Genomic DNA, 20228 nt, shown 5'->3' with positions numbered 1-20228 from the left:
GCTGTCCCCATTGAAGAACCTCTCCAAAGCTCCATTCGATTACTGGATTGTGCATCCTAAGCCAGGGCAACCCCAGCAAAAGAGAATGGGACAGTTCAGGGAGCACATATAGAGAAATCTTTTCAACATGTAACCACCCTACCCGCGGTTCCAACGGTTCAGTGACGAACCGCACTGGATCCGTCAGTACTTGTTGACTGACTGCAGTCACCAGCAGGGGATTTTTTAGCAGGCGTACAGGAATGTGGTATTGACTCACCATAGCTTGGTGTATGAAGTTCCCCGCAGACCCGGAATCCAAGGAAGCGGATATAGAGACCTTTATGCCCCCAAGAACCAGAGTCACAGGAATTTGGAGAGTGGAACAGTTTTTGCCTAGGGCTGCCTCTCCCAAAGACCCTAAGCATTGGAGTTTCCCAACTTCTGGGGACAGTTGCGGACACAGTGACCCAGACCACCATAGTAGAGGCAGAGTCCAGAAGACATGCGAAGACAACGTTCCTCATCCGAGAGCCGAGTGGAATTCACCTGCATGGGTTCAGGATCCGAAAAGGAGTTGCGTAATATTGATACTTGGGAGAGAGTTCAGAGAAGAGCTACTAAACTGGTACATGGATTGCAGGATAAAACTTACCAGGAAAGATTAAAGGACCTTAACATGTATAGCTTGGAAGAAAGACGAGACAGAGGGGATATGATAGAAACGTTTAAATACATAAAGGGAATCAACAAGGTAAAAGAGGAGAGAATATTTAAAAGAAGAAAAACTGCTACAAGAGGACATAGTTTTAAATTAGAGGGGCAAAGGTTTAAAAGTAATATCAGGCAGTATTACTTTACTGAGAGAGTAGTAGATGCATGGAATAGCCTTCCTGCAGAAGTGGTAGCTGCAAATACAGTGGAGTTTAAGCATGCATGGGATAGGCATAGGGCCATCCTTTATATAAGATAGGGCCAGGGGTTATCCATAGTACTTAGTATATTAGGCAGACTAGATGGGCCAAATGGTTCTTATCTGCCGACACATTCTATGTTTCTATGTAATGGAGGCTGAGACATATTAGACTTAAACAGGTGTTGTGGAAGTCTTTTTTTTCCCGACTGACCTCCTGAGCTTGCTCCGAAAACCGTATGTCGATTTTAAAAGCCAGAGAGATCAGAGCCTCAAGGGAGGTAGGCACATCACGACCTGCAAGTTCATCCTTAATACGTCCAGACAAAAAGGCCGCCACCAAAGCCTCCTCATTCCACGAAACTTCAGATGCTAAGGTGCGGAACTGAATCGCATATTGGCCCACCGACCAGCTTCCTTGATGGACGTGCAGCAGAGAGGAGGCCGCCGAAGAAGCTCGACCTCGCTCCTCAAACACCCTCTTAAGAGTCCATAAATAGTGCCACATTACTAGTGATAGGACCAGATCTCTCCCATATTGGATTCGCCCAGGCCAGAGCCTCACCCTCGAGATGAGAGATAATGAACGCCACTTTAGCGCGGTCTGATTGAAAGTGATGAGGAAGCAGTTCAAAGTAAATTGCACACTGGTTAAGAAACCCACGACAAGCTTTCGGGGCGGAGCAGATAATCGTGGTCCGGAAATGCTTGGCAGTGCTGCAGCTGCAACAGGGACAGCAGTAGCAGTCTGTGCGGACTGTGCTATAGAAAGGGATTCCAGGCGAGCAGCTACATGCTGTAGGGTAATTTATCACTTGTTTCTGGGTGGTACGCTGCTGTTCAAGTTCATGTAGTACTTCAGACATTCCTGGTTTAGAGCCAGCGGGATCCATGGCCCAAGCGTACTGTTATGACCAGAGGATGTGGATCCTCTGTGTCAGCTGATAGAGGACTGGGAATTAGTCCAATATTGCTGACTGCTGATCTCAGAGTCAGGACCTTGATGTCTGCACCTGTTACCTTGAATGCAGCTACCTGCAGTAGTGTGAACAGAGTCCAACAAAAGGCAGAATAAAGGAACAGATGGTCTTTACTGGCAGACAGTATTCAAAAGTCACTTGACAGATACAGGCAACACAAAGTTCAGAGCAATATAGCATGCAGATATAAGCAGTCTCATAGGTAGTGCAGGGTCTGGATCCAGGCAGACTTACAGGAGGAGATGATCAGATGCATAGTCAGGCAGTGCAGATATAAGCGGTCTCATTGTCAAGCAGTGCAGGTCTGGATCCAGGCAGACTTACAGGAGGAGATGGGCCAACGCGTAGTCAGGCAGTGCAGAGGTCTATAATCCAGGTGATCCAATAAACAGACAGCAGGCAGAGGCGTAGTCAAATGTAGCGGAGGTCATAATCCAGGAAATCCAATAAACAGACACAGTGGGACACTTCAGCGGGAGTCAAGAGGTACAACAACCACGCTTGGGCACTTCATGATGAGTGAAGCTGCCTTAAATACAAATAGTCCCGCCTCTGGATGAGGATGGTGATCAGGAACCAGCTGCCTACTCCTATAACAAAGGGAGAGGTGAGCGCGCTCGTGCTATAGCGCATCAGATGACACCTGTCAGTGAGGACAGATGTGGCGGTATGCTGGCGGGCACCTGCGTCTCCTACAAGGTAAACCAGTACTGGGACTCATTGTGCTGCGATGTGCAGACAGCGATCTGCCACCCTGCAGTGGAGATGCAGATCCCATACTGACATGCAGCACATGTTGGAAAGTGCAACAACTGTTCTCTTTCAGCTTGTTGTATGAACAATTTCAATTTGGCTTGAAATGCAGTTACGTCTGCATACACATGACAGATTAGCTTGCTTTTGCCTTGCAGCTTTAGATTCAGTTTATTTAAATAAGCTGTCAAATCACACAAGTTTGCTAAATCCCAGAGCCATGATGGATCGCTAATCTCTGGAAACGGTTTTGATTATTCAGCCATGAAGATAGAAATCTCATGTCTCAGGTCAAAAAAGCGTTTCAACACTTTGCTTCGACTTTACTGTGATAAACAACATCTTTATGTTCAGATTCCACTTCAATAAGAAATTATCTGAAAGTCCTGTGATTTAGTGCATGTGATCGTATTAATTACACATTTAACGAAAACCTTCATAACAAGTTCAACTGCTTCCCACAAAGGTTTTGTTGGTGAATTATGCAGTGGAGCTCCAGTGGTGGAGAACTATTGGATTCTATCACTTTTTTACGTATTCTAGCTACCAAATCACTGTGCCGTCCAACCATGCTTCTTGCACCATCTGTAGTCACTCCTATTAACTTTCCTTACTCCAGGCCTTGCTCGTCAATAACTTCTGATACTTCTCTGAACAAATCTTCACCAGTGGTTGTTCCATTCATGCTTTTCATAGCTGCCAGTTTTTCAATAACTTCAAATGTAGAGTTTATACCACAAATGAACACTAGCAATTAAGCAGTGTCACTTACGTCTGTAGACTCATCAGCAATTGAAAACATTTCAAACTGGCCTGCTCTTGTCTTCAGTTGCAGCATAAGGTCGTCTCCCAAATCTTCCACTTGTCTCGTGATTGTCATTCGTGACAGGCTAACAGCTTCAATTGCACTCTTTTTTTCTGGGCATAATTCTTCCACTACAGCCAAAATGCACTTTTTCACACATTCATCTTCAGAAAATGGTTTCCTTACTCAATATATGAGCCACCTGAAAACTTGAACGAACAGCTGCTTTTTTTTTTCTTTTCTCTTTTTATTGAACATTTTAGTTGATCCATCAACTTCTTCACGCAATTTGCCAATTTTCTGTTCACGGCACACACTAACATATTGATCATATGTCATCTTGTGTTTGCTGTCATAGTGTCGTTTGATTTTGTGCCCCTTAAACACTGCAACAGTGTCCTTACAAATGAGGCATAAAGGCTTCTTGTCTTTTTGCACAAAAATGTACAAATTTGTCCACTTCTCATGAAAATTTCTGCTTTTAGAATCGACTTTACTTTCTTCCCTTTTGCCATTTTCTACAGCTGCTGCTGCTGCACAAACCTACCAAATTGAGTGCCAACACTTTTTTTTGGAGCACCTTTAAAAATTAATAAAGTAAGAAATATTTAGCATTATATTGGAGTTCAATGGTATGTGAACTACCCAACAACAAATTAGGCCCCTATTTTGGTGTTGTTTCAAATTGCAGCCACTAGATGGTAATGGGAAACAACTTAAAAAAAAGTATGACCAGGCAGACTTATATAGATTTGCTCTATATATGCAGCACAGAGAACTTGTATACATACCTCCAAACTGTCCCAGGTTGGGCAGGACAGTCCCTGATTTTAGTGGCTGTCCCACTGCCCAGGAACGGCTGAGGTATGTCCCACTCTCAGCTGTCTCTGCATTCATAGGCAGCATAGACAGCCTATAACGGTGAAGCAAGGAGCCATCCGCTCCACCGTTCAGAGTAGTTGCTCTCTCAGCTGCGTGATGCAGTCAAACATCCCACTGCTGGGCTGTGCAGGAGACACAGACCAGCAGCGTAATGTATGACAGTATCCTGCTGCTGGGGAGCGCAGATCATCAAAGGAACTAGGTGAGAATTTACTGATTTATTATTATTTTTTTATTCCTGTGAAGGGGGCACATGTGAGCATTAATACTGTGAAGGGGGCACATGTGAGCATTAATACTGTGAAGGGGGCACATGTGAGCATTAATACTGTGAAGGGGGCACATGTGAGCATTATTACTGTGAAGGGGGCACATGTGAGCATTAATACTGTGAAGGGACGCACATGTGAGCATTACTACTGTGAAGGGGACACATATCTTCACATAGCAAGACTAAGGAGTGGAATGCAGGAAACTCTCCACAAATTCCTTTGGGTGCAGCATTAATATTACTAAGCTGATGAGGAGCGCTTCCTGAGGAGCAACCCAAATGGCCTACATGGGAATCAGACTTAGTAGAAGACACTTCCCACCACTACCACACCTTGCCAGTCACATCCTCCATAGAGCTCCTGCTCCCTTCTGACTCGTCCTCACCTTCTTCGATGTGCTCTGATGCCTGGCTGAGAGTGCAGATGAGGTCTGTACCGACCGGTGTGGGGAAATGGGGTCTCCAGTCGCTGCAGAAAATAATTGTACTGCGACACTGCAGCGGCCCAGGCATGTCCCTTCTTCTTCTTCAACTGAGCGCAAGCTCTGCCTCTGGTCACTGCGCAGGCCGAATGACTGAAGGGGGGGGGGGGGGGGGCATTACTACGGTTAAGGTGGCACATGTTAGCTTTATTACTGTAAAGGGAGCACATGTGCGCATTATTACTGTGAAGGGGGCACATGTGAGCATTATTACTGTGAAGGGGGCACATGTGAGCATTATTACTGTGAAGGGGCCACTCTCCCTACTGCCAGCCACAGCGCAGACCACCTCTACCAGTCTCACAATTCCAACCAACACCAATGAACACCACTCATGTCCTGGCCTTCCCAAACAACAAGGAGGGTTTCCCTTCTTACCCCTCAAAGCCATGTACTGCCAGACCCCCTGCCACATGGATACCACTGGCCCTTCCGGATATATACCAACTCTCCTCACTAAGGTACCAGCCACACTCACAGGGGGTATCCTTCCTGAAACCACACTGCTCACACACAGACCAATGTCGCCTGTGCCCGCCATTAAGCAGTAAGGTGGTCAGCCCTTCCTTCTTCTCCAGTCCCAAGGAACAGCACCGTGTACACATCCACAGCACTTCCTCAACTCTACAGCACAGTAGGAGCCCAGCACTGCCCTTACAAACAACTACCGGGCCCCGGGAACGCCGGTAGTCACTTACATTCGTTCCGTGATTTGCTTCAATGTTTGGAATGGAGATAAATCGTTTCAGTATTGCGCCACTGCAGCCGCCCAGGCGTGTCCCTTCATGTTCTTCTTCAACTGTGTGCAAGCTCCGCCTCCAGTCACTGCGCAGGCCGCATGACACAGCTTCTGGCCCGTGGGCCGTAGGTTGAGCATCACTGGTTTACACAGGACTTAAATTAGTTTAAAAATACATTTTAAGTAATATTCAAATTGGTGGGAATGTCTAACCATGCAAAATGTGTACTGACCAGGTCTGCCAGAATGAGAGCAGAATGACTCACAGCTCTGGTTAATAGTTAATGGTTAATGTGTCCTAACACTGCATGTGGATCATTGGTTGTCTTGATCAAACACACATTTAAGATGGATATGTCCTAGAGACTTCTCAAAAGTTTTGCTCAGTGGTGGTCTGAGTACTGAGACCCCTACTGATCTGTAGAACGAGGACAGAAAAGCGCTCGCATATCACTCTGTCTTCCTAGTTGCAGGAGGGGAAGCAAGACCAACTTAACAGAAAGTCTATGCGCCTGTATTGATTACATCCTCTGCAGTGAGGAGAGACCGCGATAGGCAAGCATTTCTCTCCCCTTCTACTAGTGATTAGTAGGAGTCTCAGTGCTCTAACCCCTACCAATTAAAACCTTTGCTATGTCTCTCTGACGTATCAAAAGTCTTTCAGAAACTCACTGAGGATAGCATAGTATAGTGACAGACCCGCTAATTTTAGCAGGCTGTCACTTTTGGGCTAGCAGTCAGTACTTTTACAGTACTGACACGCTGAACCTCGCAGCGTACACCAGTGCCGCGAGGGAGATGAGTCTGATGAGAATCATGGCCCAGCCCTCCCCTGCCTCCTGCCCATGACTGGTAGGTTTCTTTCCTATGTGTAACAGCAAAGAAACCTGCTAGTCAAGGGCAGGAGACGGTGAGTTTCATTTGACTTATCTCCCTCAGCAGGCCTCACCGGCCAAAAGTGACAGCTCGCTGAAATCAGTGGGTCTGTCACTATACTATGCTGTCCTTAGGTTCCCTTAAAGTGAAAAAGGCTGACTTTCTTAATCTCATGATATTCCTTTAAATACTTATATTTTCCATTAAAAAAAAAAATTGTATGAGGAGTGGGTTATTCTATTTATGGAAAATTTACACTGCCTGTGATTATTTTAGATACATGTAATTGATAATTAAAGTGGTTGTCCGCTTTTGTTAAATTGATGAGCTCTCCTCAGGATAGGTCATCAATATCAGATCAGTGGAGGCCTGACTGCAGGCAACCCCACCGATCAGCTGTTTGAAGAGAAGGCAGCTCTTGTTCGAGCACTGAGTTCTCTTTTCTTTTTTTGTCTGTGTTGTTTCCTCTGTAATTACAACTCCACCATCCCCATCCCTCACTTGAATAGTATGGAGCCGTCTCATAGAAGTGAATGAGATGGCGAAGTTGTAGTTACGCAGCTCACCTATGCAATGTTGATGGCGAGCATGTAAACAGAGAAGAGAGCACAGCGCTCATACAAGCTTTGCCTTCTCTTCACACAGCTTATCAGCAGGGGTGCAGCAGTCTGGCTTCACCAATATAACATAAGTGGACAACCCACGGACAATCTGCGTAAGTCTTGATATCCCATGTGCTACAGGAGGATGCTCCTAATTTATGATGTGACTGTGACTTTTTGGTGTTGTGACTTTTATTTCAAATCGCATTTAAAATGTCACAAAAAAAGACCTTGCAATTTTTTAGAGTTACGTTTCTGGTGCAAGGGAGATGATAAATTTCCTCTTTAGTGTTGCAGTCTTAGACCGATCTTGTTGCATGGTGTTGATGAACACTATACCATCTCCAAAGTGGTCTAAAAGTGGTGTAAAAGTCCATTAGTATAAAGCCCTGTTGTGCATTGTGTTGCATCTATCCAGATACAGTATTCTGGCGGAAAATAAACCATAGATATTAAATTTTAATATATGATCTGCCCTATTTTCTTAGCCCACTGGTAATTGTATAAATTATTGTAGGAAGTAAACAAGATTGAGGCTTATTAGTGCAGATAATTGGCACGTAATTACTGATTCATTACAACAATTCTTGGTGTATAATTGTTATTACTGCCATTTAATTGTATGTTTATGATGTGTATGTGATTTCAGTGCATGACATGAATTTACGTGGGTAATTGCACACCAATGACCCTTTTATGTTTATTTTTATTAGCATTAGTTCATTTATTTTATAGTACTTTGTGCCATTAGGTCTTTATTATTTTAGTTTTTGTTTCTTTTTATAAATACCCCTACATTTCACATCATATAATTTAGATCTGCATGATACTTGTTAAAGCACTTTATACTTTTGTTTCCAATAGGATATGATGAGATTCAAGAATGAATGGATGCTATTCTGAAAGCTACCATTATAAAAAAAGAATCACATATTTGGAATTTTAAAGGGTTTTGAGGGATTTAAACACTAAAGGCCTAATCACAGGATAGGCCATTAATATTTGAGTGGTAGGAATCTGACCCCTAGGACCCCTGCCGAAATAAAAATTATTGCACAACCACTTTAAGGATAACCTATTAACGTTCAAATTCAGTAACAACTAGATTTTATCCATTTGACAGTCAACTCCATTCAAATAAGGGGGGTAAAGTACAATGATTACTTCTAATTATTCATGTTGTTATGTTGGGTTAAAAATGCATGTTCTCTGTGCTAATTCTCATTTTATAAAGAGCAAAGGAATAGGCAGTGTTTAAAACACAATAATGTCACATGTAATCATGTTTTACAGGCTGAGGCAGAAACTAGGGTACAATATAAAGGTATTTATCACGTAACCTTCTACCTTTTGAAAATGTCTCTTTACTTTTACATATATACTCTTTACTCTTATTGTTAAAGGGTAACGGTCATATATATATTTTTTTTTTTGTTAGTTTATTAGAGCTAGACATGTATACCTGAGTTAGTCTGTAAATGATTGTCAAAAGATATGTAATTACCTTATAATAACAGCTTTCATTAATGTCCTCTGTCCCTTTCCACTGCTCCCTTAAAAGACCATTGCTAGGGCTTGTCTGTCTTCCTTTTAGTATAAACATAAGACAGAGAGGCTGTCCTTCACACTGCATGCCTGCATTAGGCTTAAGAGTGAGGAGGTGTGTCCCTCAGTAATCCAATCTGATTGGCTGGCAGGAAGCTGCAGACTACAGAAAGTGTGTATGGGAAGTGAGGGAAAGTTTTGGCCTCAGAAAACTGGCAGAGGAGCCATCTTGAGATGATCCTCATATTATAAATGTTTAAACAGCCATAACTAAGGGAGAAACTCAAGGAAAACAGTGGTATGTGAAGAAACTAAATACTGCTTTATGCATAATGCTGCTGCAGCAGTAACATATTCTAAAATAGATTTTTTGTTAACCTTTAACTTCTGGAAAAGAAGTGAGACTCAGATTTCTACACATTTTCATAAGGAATAATTTTATTTGCTTTTAAGAATTCATCTAAACCCTTTTTAAAACTGTCCACTGTTTCTGCTGTGACCATGTCCTGAGGAAGTCTATTCCACAGATTCATAGTTCTTACAGTTAAAGAAGTTTTGACACTTCTGGAGACTGAACTTTTTCCTTCTCCAGTCGGTCGAGTCGTTCCCTGAGGGTGGACCCCGAAGTGCTGTGGTGATGCGTAGGACTTAAAAAGCTCTGCATATTCTCCATCAACAACACGTCTGTAAAGCGTCCTGTCCTTGCCGGCGTGGTCGTGGTAGGAGGAGGATTACTTTCACCTCTTCCCCTGTTAGATTCTCATTGTGCTGTGACATCACCCTTATATGCTGTATAAAGCATACTTTTTAACTTGTTTTGGAACTGCTGCATCCTTTCCGACTTTCGGTAATTCGATAACATTTCAGGCACTTTCTGCTTATACCGGGGGTCTAGTAGCGTGGCCACCCAGTACAGGTCGTTCTCCTTCAGCCTTTTTATACGAGGGTCCCTCAACAGGCATGACAGCATGAAAGACCCCATTTGCACAAGGTTGGATGCCGAGCTACTCATGTCCCGTTCCTCGTCCTCACTGATCTCATTGAAGGTCTGTTCTTCCCCCCCCAGCCACGTACAACACCATGGGTACCAGATAGGTGACAGCGAGCACCCTGGGTTGCCTGCTGTGGTTGGTCTTCCTCCTCCTCAAAGCCACATTCCTCCTCTGACTCCTCTTCCTCAGACTCCTCTTCCAGCATTGGCACAGGTCCAGCAAGCGATGCTGATAAGGCTGTTTCTGGTAGTGATGGTGACCACAACTCTTCCTCTTCCTCTTCACGCTCATCTTAGGCCTGATCCAGCACTCTTCGCAGGGCACGCTCCAGGAAGAAACAAATGGGATGATGGTGCCTTCGGTGCGACTGACTAGGTTTTTCACCTCCTCAAAAGGATGCATGAGCCTACAGGCATTGCGCATGAGCGTCCAGTAACATGGCAAAAAAATACTCAGCTCCGCAGAGGCTGTCCTAGCACCCCGGTCATACAAATACTCGTTGACAGCTTTTTCTTGTTGGAGCAGGCGGTCAAACATTAGGAGTGTTGAATTCCAACGTGTTGGGCTGTCGCAAATCAAGTGCCTCACTGGCATGTTGTTTCGCTGCTGAATATCTGAAAAGTGCGCCATGGCCGTGTAGGCCATTCCTGGCCTGCTTGAGGACGTCCTGTAAGCCTGGGTACTTATGCACAAAGCAGATCAGATTACACACATGTGCCTTGCACGGCACATGTGTCAACTTGCCCAAATTCAATGCCGCCAACAAATTGCTTCCGTTGTCACACACCACTTTGCCGATCTCCAGTTGGTGCAGAGTCAGAGGACAGGAGTGCTAGTCCGGTGTGACTCTCTGCTTTCAGGCAAGTCAACCCCAAGACGGCGTGACACTGTCGTATCCGGGATGTGGAATATCCCCTGGGGAGCTGGGGGGGTGGGTGCAGTTGATGTGGAGCAAGACGCAGCAGAAGAGGACTCAGCCGAGGAGGTAATGAAGAGGAGGCCTGCCTGCAAGTCGTGGCGGTGTCACCAACTCCTCTGCAGAGCCACACATTCCATGCTTGGCAGCCATCAGCAGGTTTACCCAATGCGCAGTGTACGTGATATACCTGCCCTGACCGTGCTTTGCAGACCAGGTATCAGTGGTCAGATGGACCCTTGCCCCAACAATGTGTGAGAAACACAAAAGAGAGAAAAAAACCTGTATACGGCGCCAAATGCCTCAGAGGTAATCAGCTACTTGTGGTTGAATGGTAAAGCAAGGGGTAGTCCATTTCACGGTTTTAAAATCACACTGTTTATGTAACCAAGCAGAGTTACTTTTGGGAGTGATAGTATTAATGTTACATTTTAAAATAGTATATTGGGTGTTATGTGCTTTATCCCACCCTGCCCCTCCTGGGTGAAGTGATTTTTTTTTTTATTCTTTATGTTCTCACGGGGGTTTTCTTAATATATATATTTTTTTAATATACTATTTTAAAATGTACCATTAATACTATCACTCCCAAAAGTAACTCTGCTTGGTTACATAAACAGTGTGATTTTAAAACCGTGAATGGGACTACCCCTTGTTTTACCATTCAACCACAAGCAGCTGATTACCTCTGAGGCATTTGGCGCCGTATACAGGTTTTTTTCTTTCTTTTGTGTTTCTCTTCCTGTTCCGTGTCCATTTTAGGTTAACTCTATCTGGACACTATACCTGTGGCAGCCTACCACCTCTCTAACAACCAAATCAAAAAATAAAAAATAAACAAAAAATATATAAAATAAAAACACAACCGAAATATATCCGGGACTTTCTATATATATCCTATCACAAACCAACGGTCCCTCCCCCTTGGCGCCCTGCCTGGATATCCCAGACTCTCTATATCCTAAAGAGTCTGTGACTAATCCCCTCTTCTTTTTTTACCCCTGTATCTCTGTCCCAACAATGTGTGCCAGACATGCCATGACTTCCTTTTGCACAATAGAGTACAGGTTGGGGATTGCCTTTTGTGAAAAAAAAATTTGGCCGGGTACCTTCCACTGCGGTGTCCCAATAGCTACAAATTTTTTTGAAGGCCTCAGACTCCACCAGCTTGTATGGTAAGAGCTGGTGGGCTAAGAGTAACGACAAGCCAGCTGTCAGAAGCCCGGCAAGGGGGTGACTCTGTGACATTGGCTTCTTACGCTCAAACATTTCCTTGACAGACACTTGACTGTCGGCAGATGAGCAGGAACTGCTGAAGGTGAGAGTGGTGGATGGTTGAGAGGGGGCAAGGAGGACAGCAGTGGTTGACGTGGCTGAAGATGCTGGACCAGGAGGAGGATGGTGGCTTTGAGTTTGTGTGTTGCTTGTACGCATCATGTGTTGATCCCATAGGCGTTTGTGATGTGAGATCATGTGCCTTCGCAAAGCCGTTGTACCTAGGTGGGTGTTGGACTTCCCACGACTCAGTTTCTTTTGGCACACTTGGCACAGGTTGCAAATGGCATCGCTGTTATCAGAGGCAGACACACAAAAGAAATGCCACACTGCTGAGCTTTGCAATGACGGCATTCTGGTGGTGGCAACAGCATGCGTTGATTGGCGTGCTGTCTGTCTGACCCCGGGTGCCGATACATGCTGTCTGACTGTGCCACTAGCTCCTTGCAACGATTTTCCCCTGCTTCCAACTCGTCTCCTCCTCCTCTCTGTCTTCCCATCTGAACTTTCCCCCTGTTCTTCTTCTCTTCGAGCGGGCACCCACGTGACATCCACGGACACATTGTCATCATCAACCACTTCACTTGTATCTGACAACTCAGCAAAGGAAGCAGCAGCGGGTACAACATCATCATCATCATCATCACACCGTACGTCCATGTGTGTAATGTTGCCTGACTGAGACATATCCCTGTTATCTACATCCTCTGGCAATAATGGTTGTGCATCACTCATTTCTTCCAACTGATGTGTAAATAACTCCTCTGACAGATCAAGTGAAGCAGCTGTGGTGCTAGTGTTGGTGGTGGCGGCAGGCGGGCAAGTGGTAACTTGAGAGGTGCCCGAAACTGAGCTGGAGGAGGATGGTGCGTCAAGGTTCTGACGGCCCCTGCGGGCTGGCCTGCCTCTGCCTGTCATTTTTTTTCCGATTAGTTGTACTATGCTAGCAAGCTACTATGACACCAGATATGAGTGGTGCAACTGGGCACTGGCAGTAGTGGGCATTGTAAACACTGTGGGCCTGACACACACGCTTGCAGGCAACTGCAATTATATTACAGTGAATTATTTTTTAATTTTTTTAAATGCAAGCTACTGAGACACCAGATATGAGTGGTGGCACTGGCAGTAGTGGGCACAGTACACGCTGTGGGCCTGACACACATGCTGGCAGGCAACTGCAATTAGATTACAGAGAAATAAAAAAGCAAACTGATGTCCTTACAGCAGATCAGATGAGTCTTTTAGGACTGGAGTGGACACTGAATACACTGGCCTAGCTATCGATTTCCCTATTAAATCAGCAGCAGCTGCACTGTCCCTCCTCTCACTAAGAATGCAGCTTCCGAATGAATCTAAGATGGATGCTGTCCTTGCTTTTTGATAAGGGAGGGTCTGGGAGGGAGGGTATGCTGCTGATTGGCTGGAATGTGTCTGCTGACTGTGATGTACATAGTCAAAGTTTGCTCAATGATGATGTATAGGGGCGGACCAAACATCGCATATGTTAAGCCGCCACGGCAAACAAACGATGTTCGCCGGGAACTGTTCGCCGGCGAATAAGTCGGGACATCTCTATTAGCGATGTGCTAATGTCAGCTGCACCTAACTCTGCTATTCTAATGATTATCTGTGCCCCCATTACGGTAGAATTCTTACTTGTATAATATGTAAATGAGCCTCTAGGAGCAGGGGAGGTGTTGCTCCTGCACTTAGACGCTCCGGTCTCCCATCTCAAGTCACGCCTTCCAAGTGTTCATTGACAGGCATCGTTCACATCCTTCTTCCTGCCCTGTGCCCTGGGGAAATCTCGCACCATTCGGTATTCTGTGCAGGCGCGGTGAGGGAAGGATGCTCGCAGACTGCCAGCTTCCTCATCACGTCTGCGCAGAATACCGAACGGTGCGAGACTTCCCCAAGGCACAGGGCAGGCAGAAGGATGCAAACGATGCCTGGCCCTGTCAATCAACACTTGGAAGGTGTGACCTGAGGTGGGAGACGGGAGTCTCTAGTTGCAGGAGCAATGCCCCCCCTGCTCCTAGAGGCTCATTTATATATTATAAAAGTAAGAATTCTACAGTAACGGTGGCACAGATAATCATTAGAATAGCAGAGTTAGGTGAAGCTGACATTAGCACATCGCTAATGTCAGCCAATTTTATACTGAAAATTCTAGTGACAGAAACCCTTTAAAAGGTTTTGTCCAAGTTATATTTATTGATGACCTATCCTCAGGATAGGTCCTCAATATCAGATTGGCAGGGGTCTGACACCCGGCACCTTCGCTGATCAGCTGTTTGAAGAGAAGGCGCTTGCCGTGCCAGCGCTGCCTACCCTTCACTGTTTACCTTCTAGCCGTTGCATCTGCAGTGGTGAGCAGGTGTAATTACACCCAAGCCGTCCTATTCATTTCAATAGTACGGATCGCTCCTATACGGATCGCACCTTCTCTTCAAAAAGCTGATCAGTGGGGGTGCCGGGTGTTGGACTCCCACAAATCTGATATTGATGACCTATTCTAAGGATAGGTCATCAATAAATATAACTTGGACTACCCCTTTAAGACCACTTTAATAAGTAAGTGCACGGCAATACCACTTACTGTTATCTCCCATATATATTCTTATTATTATAACCAAATTTACCACCCTAACTCCTCCCACAGTTTTTACACTACATAGACAGTAATATACCGAAACGTGCAGATTGTTCCCAATTGGTGTGCTATAACTTTGTGAAACGTTTCGTTGAATGGTTCACGAAATATCGGCGTTTTGGGGGCGAAATTGGTCCCATAGGAATGAATGGCAGAATGTTGAAAACTAGAGTGGGAGCTGAAAAATCAGGACATGATTTCTAAACTGCCATCGCTCCCTCATTTTCAAGCCCACCTACACAAATCTTATATCAAAACGTTCAGCTATCCCTGCTGCCACTAAAATGTCCACGGCTAAGCCATAGTCCTGTTATTTTTCACAATATGACCATTTGTTTTCAACTCACGCCGCCCATTGACATTTATTGAAACTCCACTCTAGCAATTTCTAAACTGCGACTGTGACTTCATTTTTAATATTTCAGAGACATACAATGCATTAAAATGTAGGTCTGGGTCTTGTGATTCTCACAATATAAAGCTATTCGGTGTAGGATTTAAGATGGGAACTCCAGTGAAGTGAGCAAGTTGGAGCAGTTTGTTTTTAACCGCTCTTCTCTGCCCTTGCTGTAGAGTGAGTTGCCAAAGGAACCCAGGTGTGTGAGCAGCCAGCAGAGTGACAAAAGCTAGAGTGTGAGCTGAAAAATCAGGACATGATTTCTAAACTGCCACCACTCCCTCATTTTCAAGCCCACCTACACAAATCAGCTGCTAATGTTTTTATAAATGTATACTTTAATGTAACTGTGAAGCACTTTGGGCAACAATATTGCAATTAAATGTGCTATATAAATAAAAATAAAAGTTGAAATGCATTTCTCACTCTATCAAGCTTGCCATGTGCACTTTTTAAATTTGATCAATCAATTGGTTAGTGTAATGTTTACTATCTTTACTCACTGCAAACACTCCACACAGTTACTCTGCCCACTCCATAAAGTTACTCTGCCCAGTCCAACCTTTCCACAGTTACTCCAGCAACTCCAACCACACAACAGTTACTCAAGCCACTCCACCCAGTTACTCCGCCCACTCCAGTTGTAGACTACTGGTGGAGGCAAGAACACTTTACACAATTTCCCCAGAAATTGTAGCTTTTCTAGTTAATACTTGTACTCACTGCCATAATTTGTGACCTTTTAATATTCTAATAAAGAAGTAGGTTGTATTCATCCTTTGTAGCTGGATTGTGTATCCTTGGTCTCTACTATACACAACACAGCAAGGTGAGCAGACCCATCAAGGGGGCACACGAGAAGGGGCCCGTCCCTTCATATTTTTGGTTACAACGAAGTTGAAGTTTTGTTTTCCTCTTTCTTCTGAGTAATGTCAATGTGGCATACTGTGGCTACATGCAATATGGTGATATTTTTCTATCCCATTTCTTGTGTGTTTATAGATCTTTTATGGGTAGAGCACAATGAAAAAAGGCAAAAAGAACACATTTGGGTTACAAATAACTTGTTAGGGATTACAGTCAGTCTCTTTTCTGGTAATTGGAATAAGGCTACAGGGCTCAAGCACGACTGCGATTTCTGCCGGTCATGAACATAGTGGACATATAAGCCATGACTAAAATACTGGGTGTCTTTGCTGTAATTTTGCAAATGAGGACCCAATGCAGTTGAGCATAAAGGTCTCATCAACACTGTGCGCAAATATGAATTTTCACCTTTTGATAGGAGACTGACTGACTTATTAAACAGAATTTAAACAGAACAGTATTAATTCTCTTACTTTATTATTATACATTTTCAGATTTATTAAAGGACCCAGAGGAGCTGAACAATGTTGCTGCACAGTTTCCCAAGATTGTCCGCTCAATGGAGAAGAAACTTCGCTCCATTCTAGACTATAAGGAAGTCTCTGCTGCTGTGCACCAATACAATAAGGAATCATTCGCCAGCTGGAAGGAAAGTGTGGGAAGTAATTATACGAATTACATTTCTAACCTGAGATGGCATTTGGATTGGAGCTTAAAACCCAAGGCGTACGAACTGGCAATTGACCGGTGGCTTAAGAATGAGAGTAATGGTATTTTCAAAGGCACAGGCTATATGCCACATAACCTATTTAATGCAAAGAGAAAAGCGCATTGAATAATAATGAATGTATTACTACTAATACTAGAGTAAAACAAATCAGCAGGGGCATTGCTAGGGTTTAAAAACATCCAAGCCCCAATGAATATGGCCCAGTTCTCTAAGGCTACTTTCAAACCAGCGGTAGCCTTCTACGGCATGCTGTTCCAGCGGGGGAACAGCATGTCGGAATCGTGTTAACACTAGTGCACCGTGCCGCTGGAAGTCCCCTTTGGCCCCATTTACTATAATGGGGGCAGGCCGCAGCACGGCAAACATGCCAAGAGGCGGCTGGAATAAAACTGCAGCATGCTGTAGTGTTTTTCAGCCCACCTGAGGTGACGTCTCCTCTGATGTAGATCTTCTCTGTCATCATCTTCTCCACTTGGTCCAGACAATTTCTTTAAGCCGCGCCTCGTCTCTGCAGAGTGTGACACACAGACATCTTAGGTTCCTCACATTTCTATTATCATCATCCCCCAACCTGGAGTCCCCACAGTGTTATCCTGCTGCTTGCTTTGCTCCCCAATACCCCCAAATACTATCCTGAAGAAAAATATGTGCCATACAGATAGCCCCATCCCCCATAGTAATAGTGCTCCTCCAAGTACCACCAATAGTAATTCACTTCTAGAATGCCCTCATTAGTAATACTGCCCCCAACAGTGATAATGCTCCCCAAGAGTGCCCCCATTAGTAGAAGAACCCCTTATTTATTAATAATGCCCTCACAGAGCCCCAAGTAGAAATATTGTTCCCCCAGTGTTAATAAAGCTCTCTACACAGCCTCCTTCAACATACAGTCCCATGTAAATAACATCACCCCCTCCCCCATCAATATACAGTCCCCAGGCCCCGAATGTTTTAGCCTAGCAATGCCCCTGCTTTCTGGTATAACCTGAAAAACATCTTTAAAGCATGTAAAACTTGACAGAACTCAGAGCTGGTAATGCAATATAATCAAAATTTTGCTTGGCATATGAAAGATGTCATATATGACATATACATGCAACAAATGAATGCAAATTTCATATTTAAAGTGTGTCTCCAGTCAAAACTTTACGGAGCTCTTAGAACTTCATTTATGGTATTACTGTTGAGCCAGGTTCAATCATTTGTACTACAAACTGATATTTATTTCTGATTCACTAAGACATTGTTATTGCCTGCCATATTACAGGTACAGTAGAGCTGCACCCCGGTCATGGCCTCTCTGCTCGCTCACAGTACCCTCTCTCTTGTCCCTTAAAGGTGCCTTCACACACACACAGGAGATTTTATTGCAGACATTTCTACACTTGCAAATGAGTTCAATTAAGCTGAATGGAGCTTGCAGAAATTCATGTGCTTGCCACCAAACATCACAATTTAGATGAACAAAATTGATATTCAGTTGCAAAAATTTCTGCAACAAAATATGTGGTGTGGGCTATTATTCTATTACTATTCTTACACTGCAAACACTTTTGGAAACAGCCGCTGTATTCACAAGGCTTCATTAGCCTGAAAGCTCCCTCCCCTACACACAGCTTTAATTCCCTGTTTGGGTAAGGGCTCATTCATGTCAATTAGGCTTCAGCGAATTGACCATCAGATCATAGATCCAAAGTAGATTTGTTCATATACATTTTGATGCTTAGTGGAGCCAAAGTTTGTTTTGCTCAAAGTCAAGCGAGACTTTGGTTAATTCCTACTGTATACATATCTGCGTATTGAAAAACAATACATTTAAATGCTCTACGGATACAGCATTAAAATGTAAGTATTTGAACAAATCAACTTTGGATCTATGATCTGAAGGTCGATTCGCTCAAGCCTAATGTCAGTAAATCACAGACAATATCCAAAGACAGCACACGGATTCACTGATTTATGATGTTCATTTAGGCCCCTTTCACACGAGCTAGTTCCACATATTGGACTTGCAGCACGTGTCAGGGAGAGCACCTGCCCTGACCTCCCAGCACTGACGGGGTTGCACAGCATTATATTGAGTTATGATACTATGTAACCCTTAGAGGTCTGGAATGTATTGTTAATACTGACATAATGCTGTCAGTGTTAGCCAATACATTCCAGACCTCTAAGGGTTACATAGCATCATAACTCAATATAATGCTATTCTGACCCGGTCAGGGTGGGTGCTCTCGCTGACACACTGGGAGCTCAATGCGTGGAACTCACTTGTGTGAAAAAGGCATAACCTATCCTTGTTTTTTTTTTTAAATTGAAACACATACTACTTTGTTCTGGGGTGTGGACCAAACAGGCTTATTGAGTCTATGGGTCCATGGAAACCACTAAGAAACACGTCCATGTTTTGCCAGTGGCACTAACCAGGCCTGCCTTCAAGAATTTCAGGGCCCCATACAGGCAAATTTTGTGGGGCCACACTCTGGCTCGCCCCCTTTCGACCCACAGCCCCACCCTCACTGTAACACCCAATTTCAAACTTGCCCCTCATTCTCTCCTGATCACACATAAAAGGTTCCCATACTATACCATATCACTTACATAACCATTAGTATTTGTTTTGGCCAAAAGATTTTTGATGCTTTCCACCACGCCAAGGTAGACTCTTTTGGCAGGGCCCTACTCTACTCTAGCCAATATAAACTGCTTTCAAATTCTTAATTCTCTTTCTAAATGTATTTTATGTAATTGTCTTAAAGGTAATATGTCTCCTACATGTCTTTTTACTAATTAAAACCACATAGTGATACATTTTGTTTTCTAATCTCTTTGTATTTCTGATTGCTGATTATTTTATTTATTGCACTCATAGGTATAGATATAGGCCACAATAGATTGGAGGGGATCCTATTGATTTCTTTGGGAGAGATTCCTAGACGACCGCTCCATGTTTTGAGGTCCAGAAATTGGGGATCCGCAAAACACAGATGTTGGCCCATGAAAGAAATGCCTATTCTTGTTCGTGGACAAAAATAGGACTTTCTCTATGTTTTTTGGGGGCCGCGGAATGGAACAACGGATGCAGACAGCACACAGTTGTCACAGTCCCTCCCATGACAGAGGTTAGACGATCTGAGAGACTGGCTGCACGTGAGGTTATCTGACAGTCTCTCTGTTTTCACTTGTTGCAGTGTTGTTGTTAGTAATGACCACACCACTTGTCTCAGGTGCAGCTTGTGGTCATTACTGCTACTCTATTTAGTCTGGACTCATCCATTTTCTATTGAAGATAAGTGTACTTCGCTTTGTATTTTGTTGTTTGCTCAATTGCTCATTGTTTACTAGGCTTCAGGGAGGCCCTGTCACTACTCCTATGGATTTTCAGGGTTACTAGGGCCTAGGTTTACGGTGTATGAATATTCCCACCTTCAGGGTCTATCCATACTGACAAGAGTCAGGGCTAGGTTTAGGGTTTCCTAGGTCACCCGTTCCCTTTCCTTAGCCTTGAGGCCTAGTTCCTGTTCATTTTCCTTCTGTGGTCATTCTGGTGTTTATCCCCTCCACCCAC

At 44.0% G+C, this 20228-nt stretch overlaps 1 protein-coding gene across 1 annotated transcript in view; it reads left to right on the top strand.

The window, feature by feature from the left end:
- The window catches only part of ARSK (arylsulfatase family member K), a 142569-nt gene extending 125462 nt beyond the window's left edge, over positions 1–17107 (top strand). Inside the window, exon 8 of the mRNA XM_044275998.1 lies at positions 16425–17107. Within this exon, the coding sequence (XP_044131933.1) occupies positions 16425–16765 (341 nt within the window). The 3' untranslated portion in view covers positions 16766–17107. The remainder of the gene's footprint in view (positions 1–16424) is intronic.
- The last annotated feature ends 3121 nt before the right edge of the window (positions 17108–20228 follow it).

This window comes from Bufo gargarizans, chromosome 1 (genome assembly GCF_014858855.1).
Source record: "Bufo gargarizans isolate SCDJY-AF-19 chromosome 1, ASM1485885v1, whole genome shotgun sequence".
Classification (NCBI taxonomy): Eukaryota; Metazoa; Chordata; class Amphibia; order Anura; family Bufonidae; genus Bufo; species Bufo gargarizans.
The sequence above is the reverse complement of the archived record's forward strand: the minus strand, read 5'-3'. Positions and strand labels throughout refer to the sequence as shown.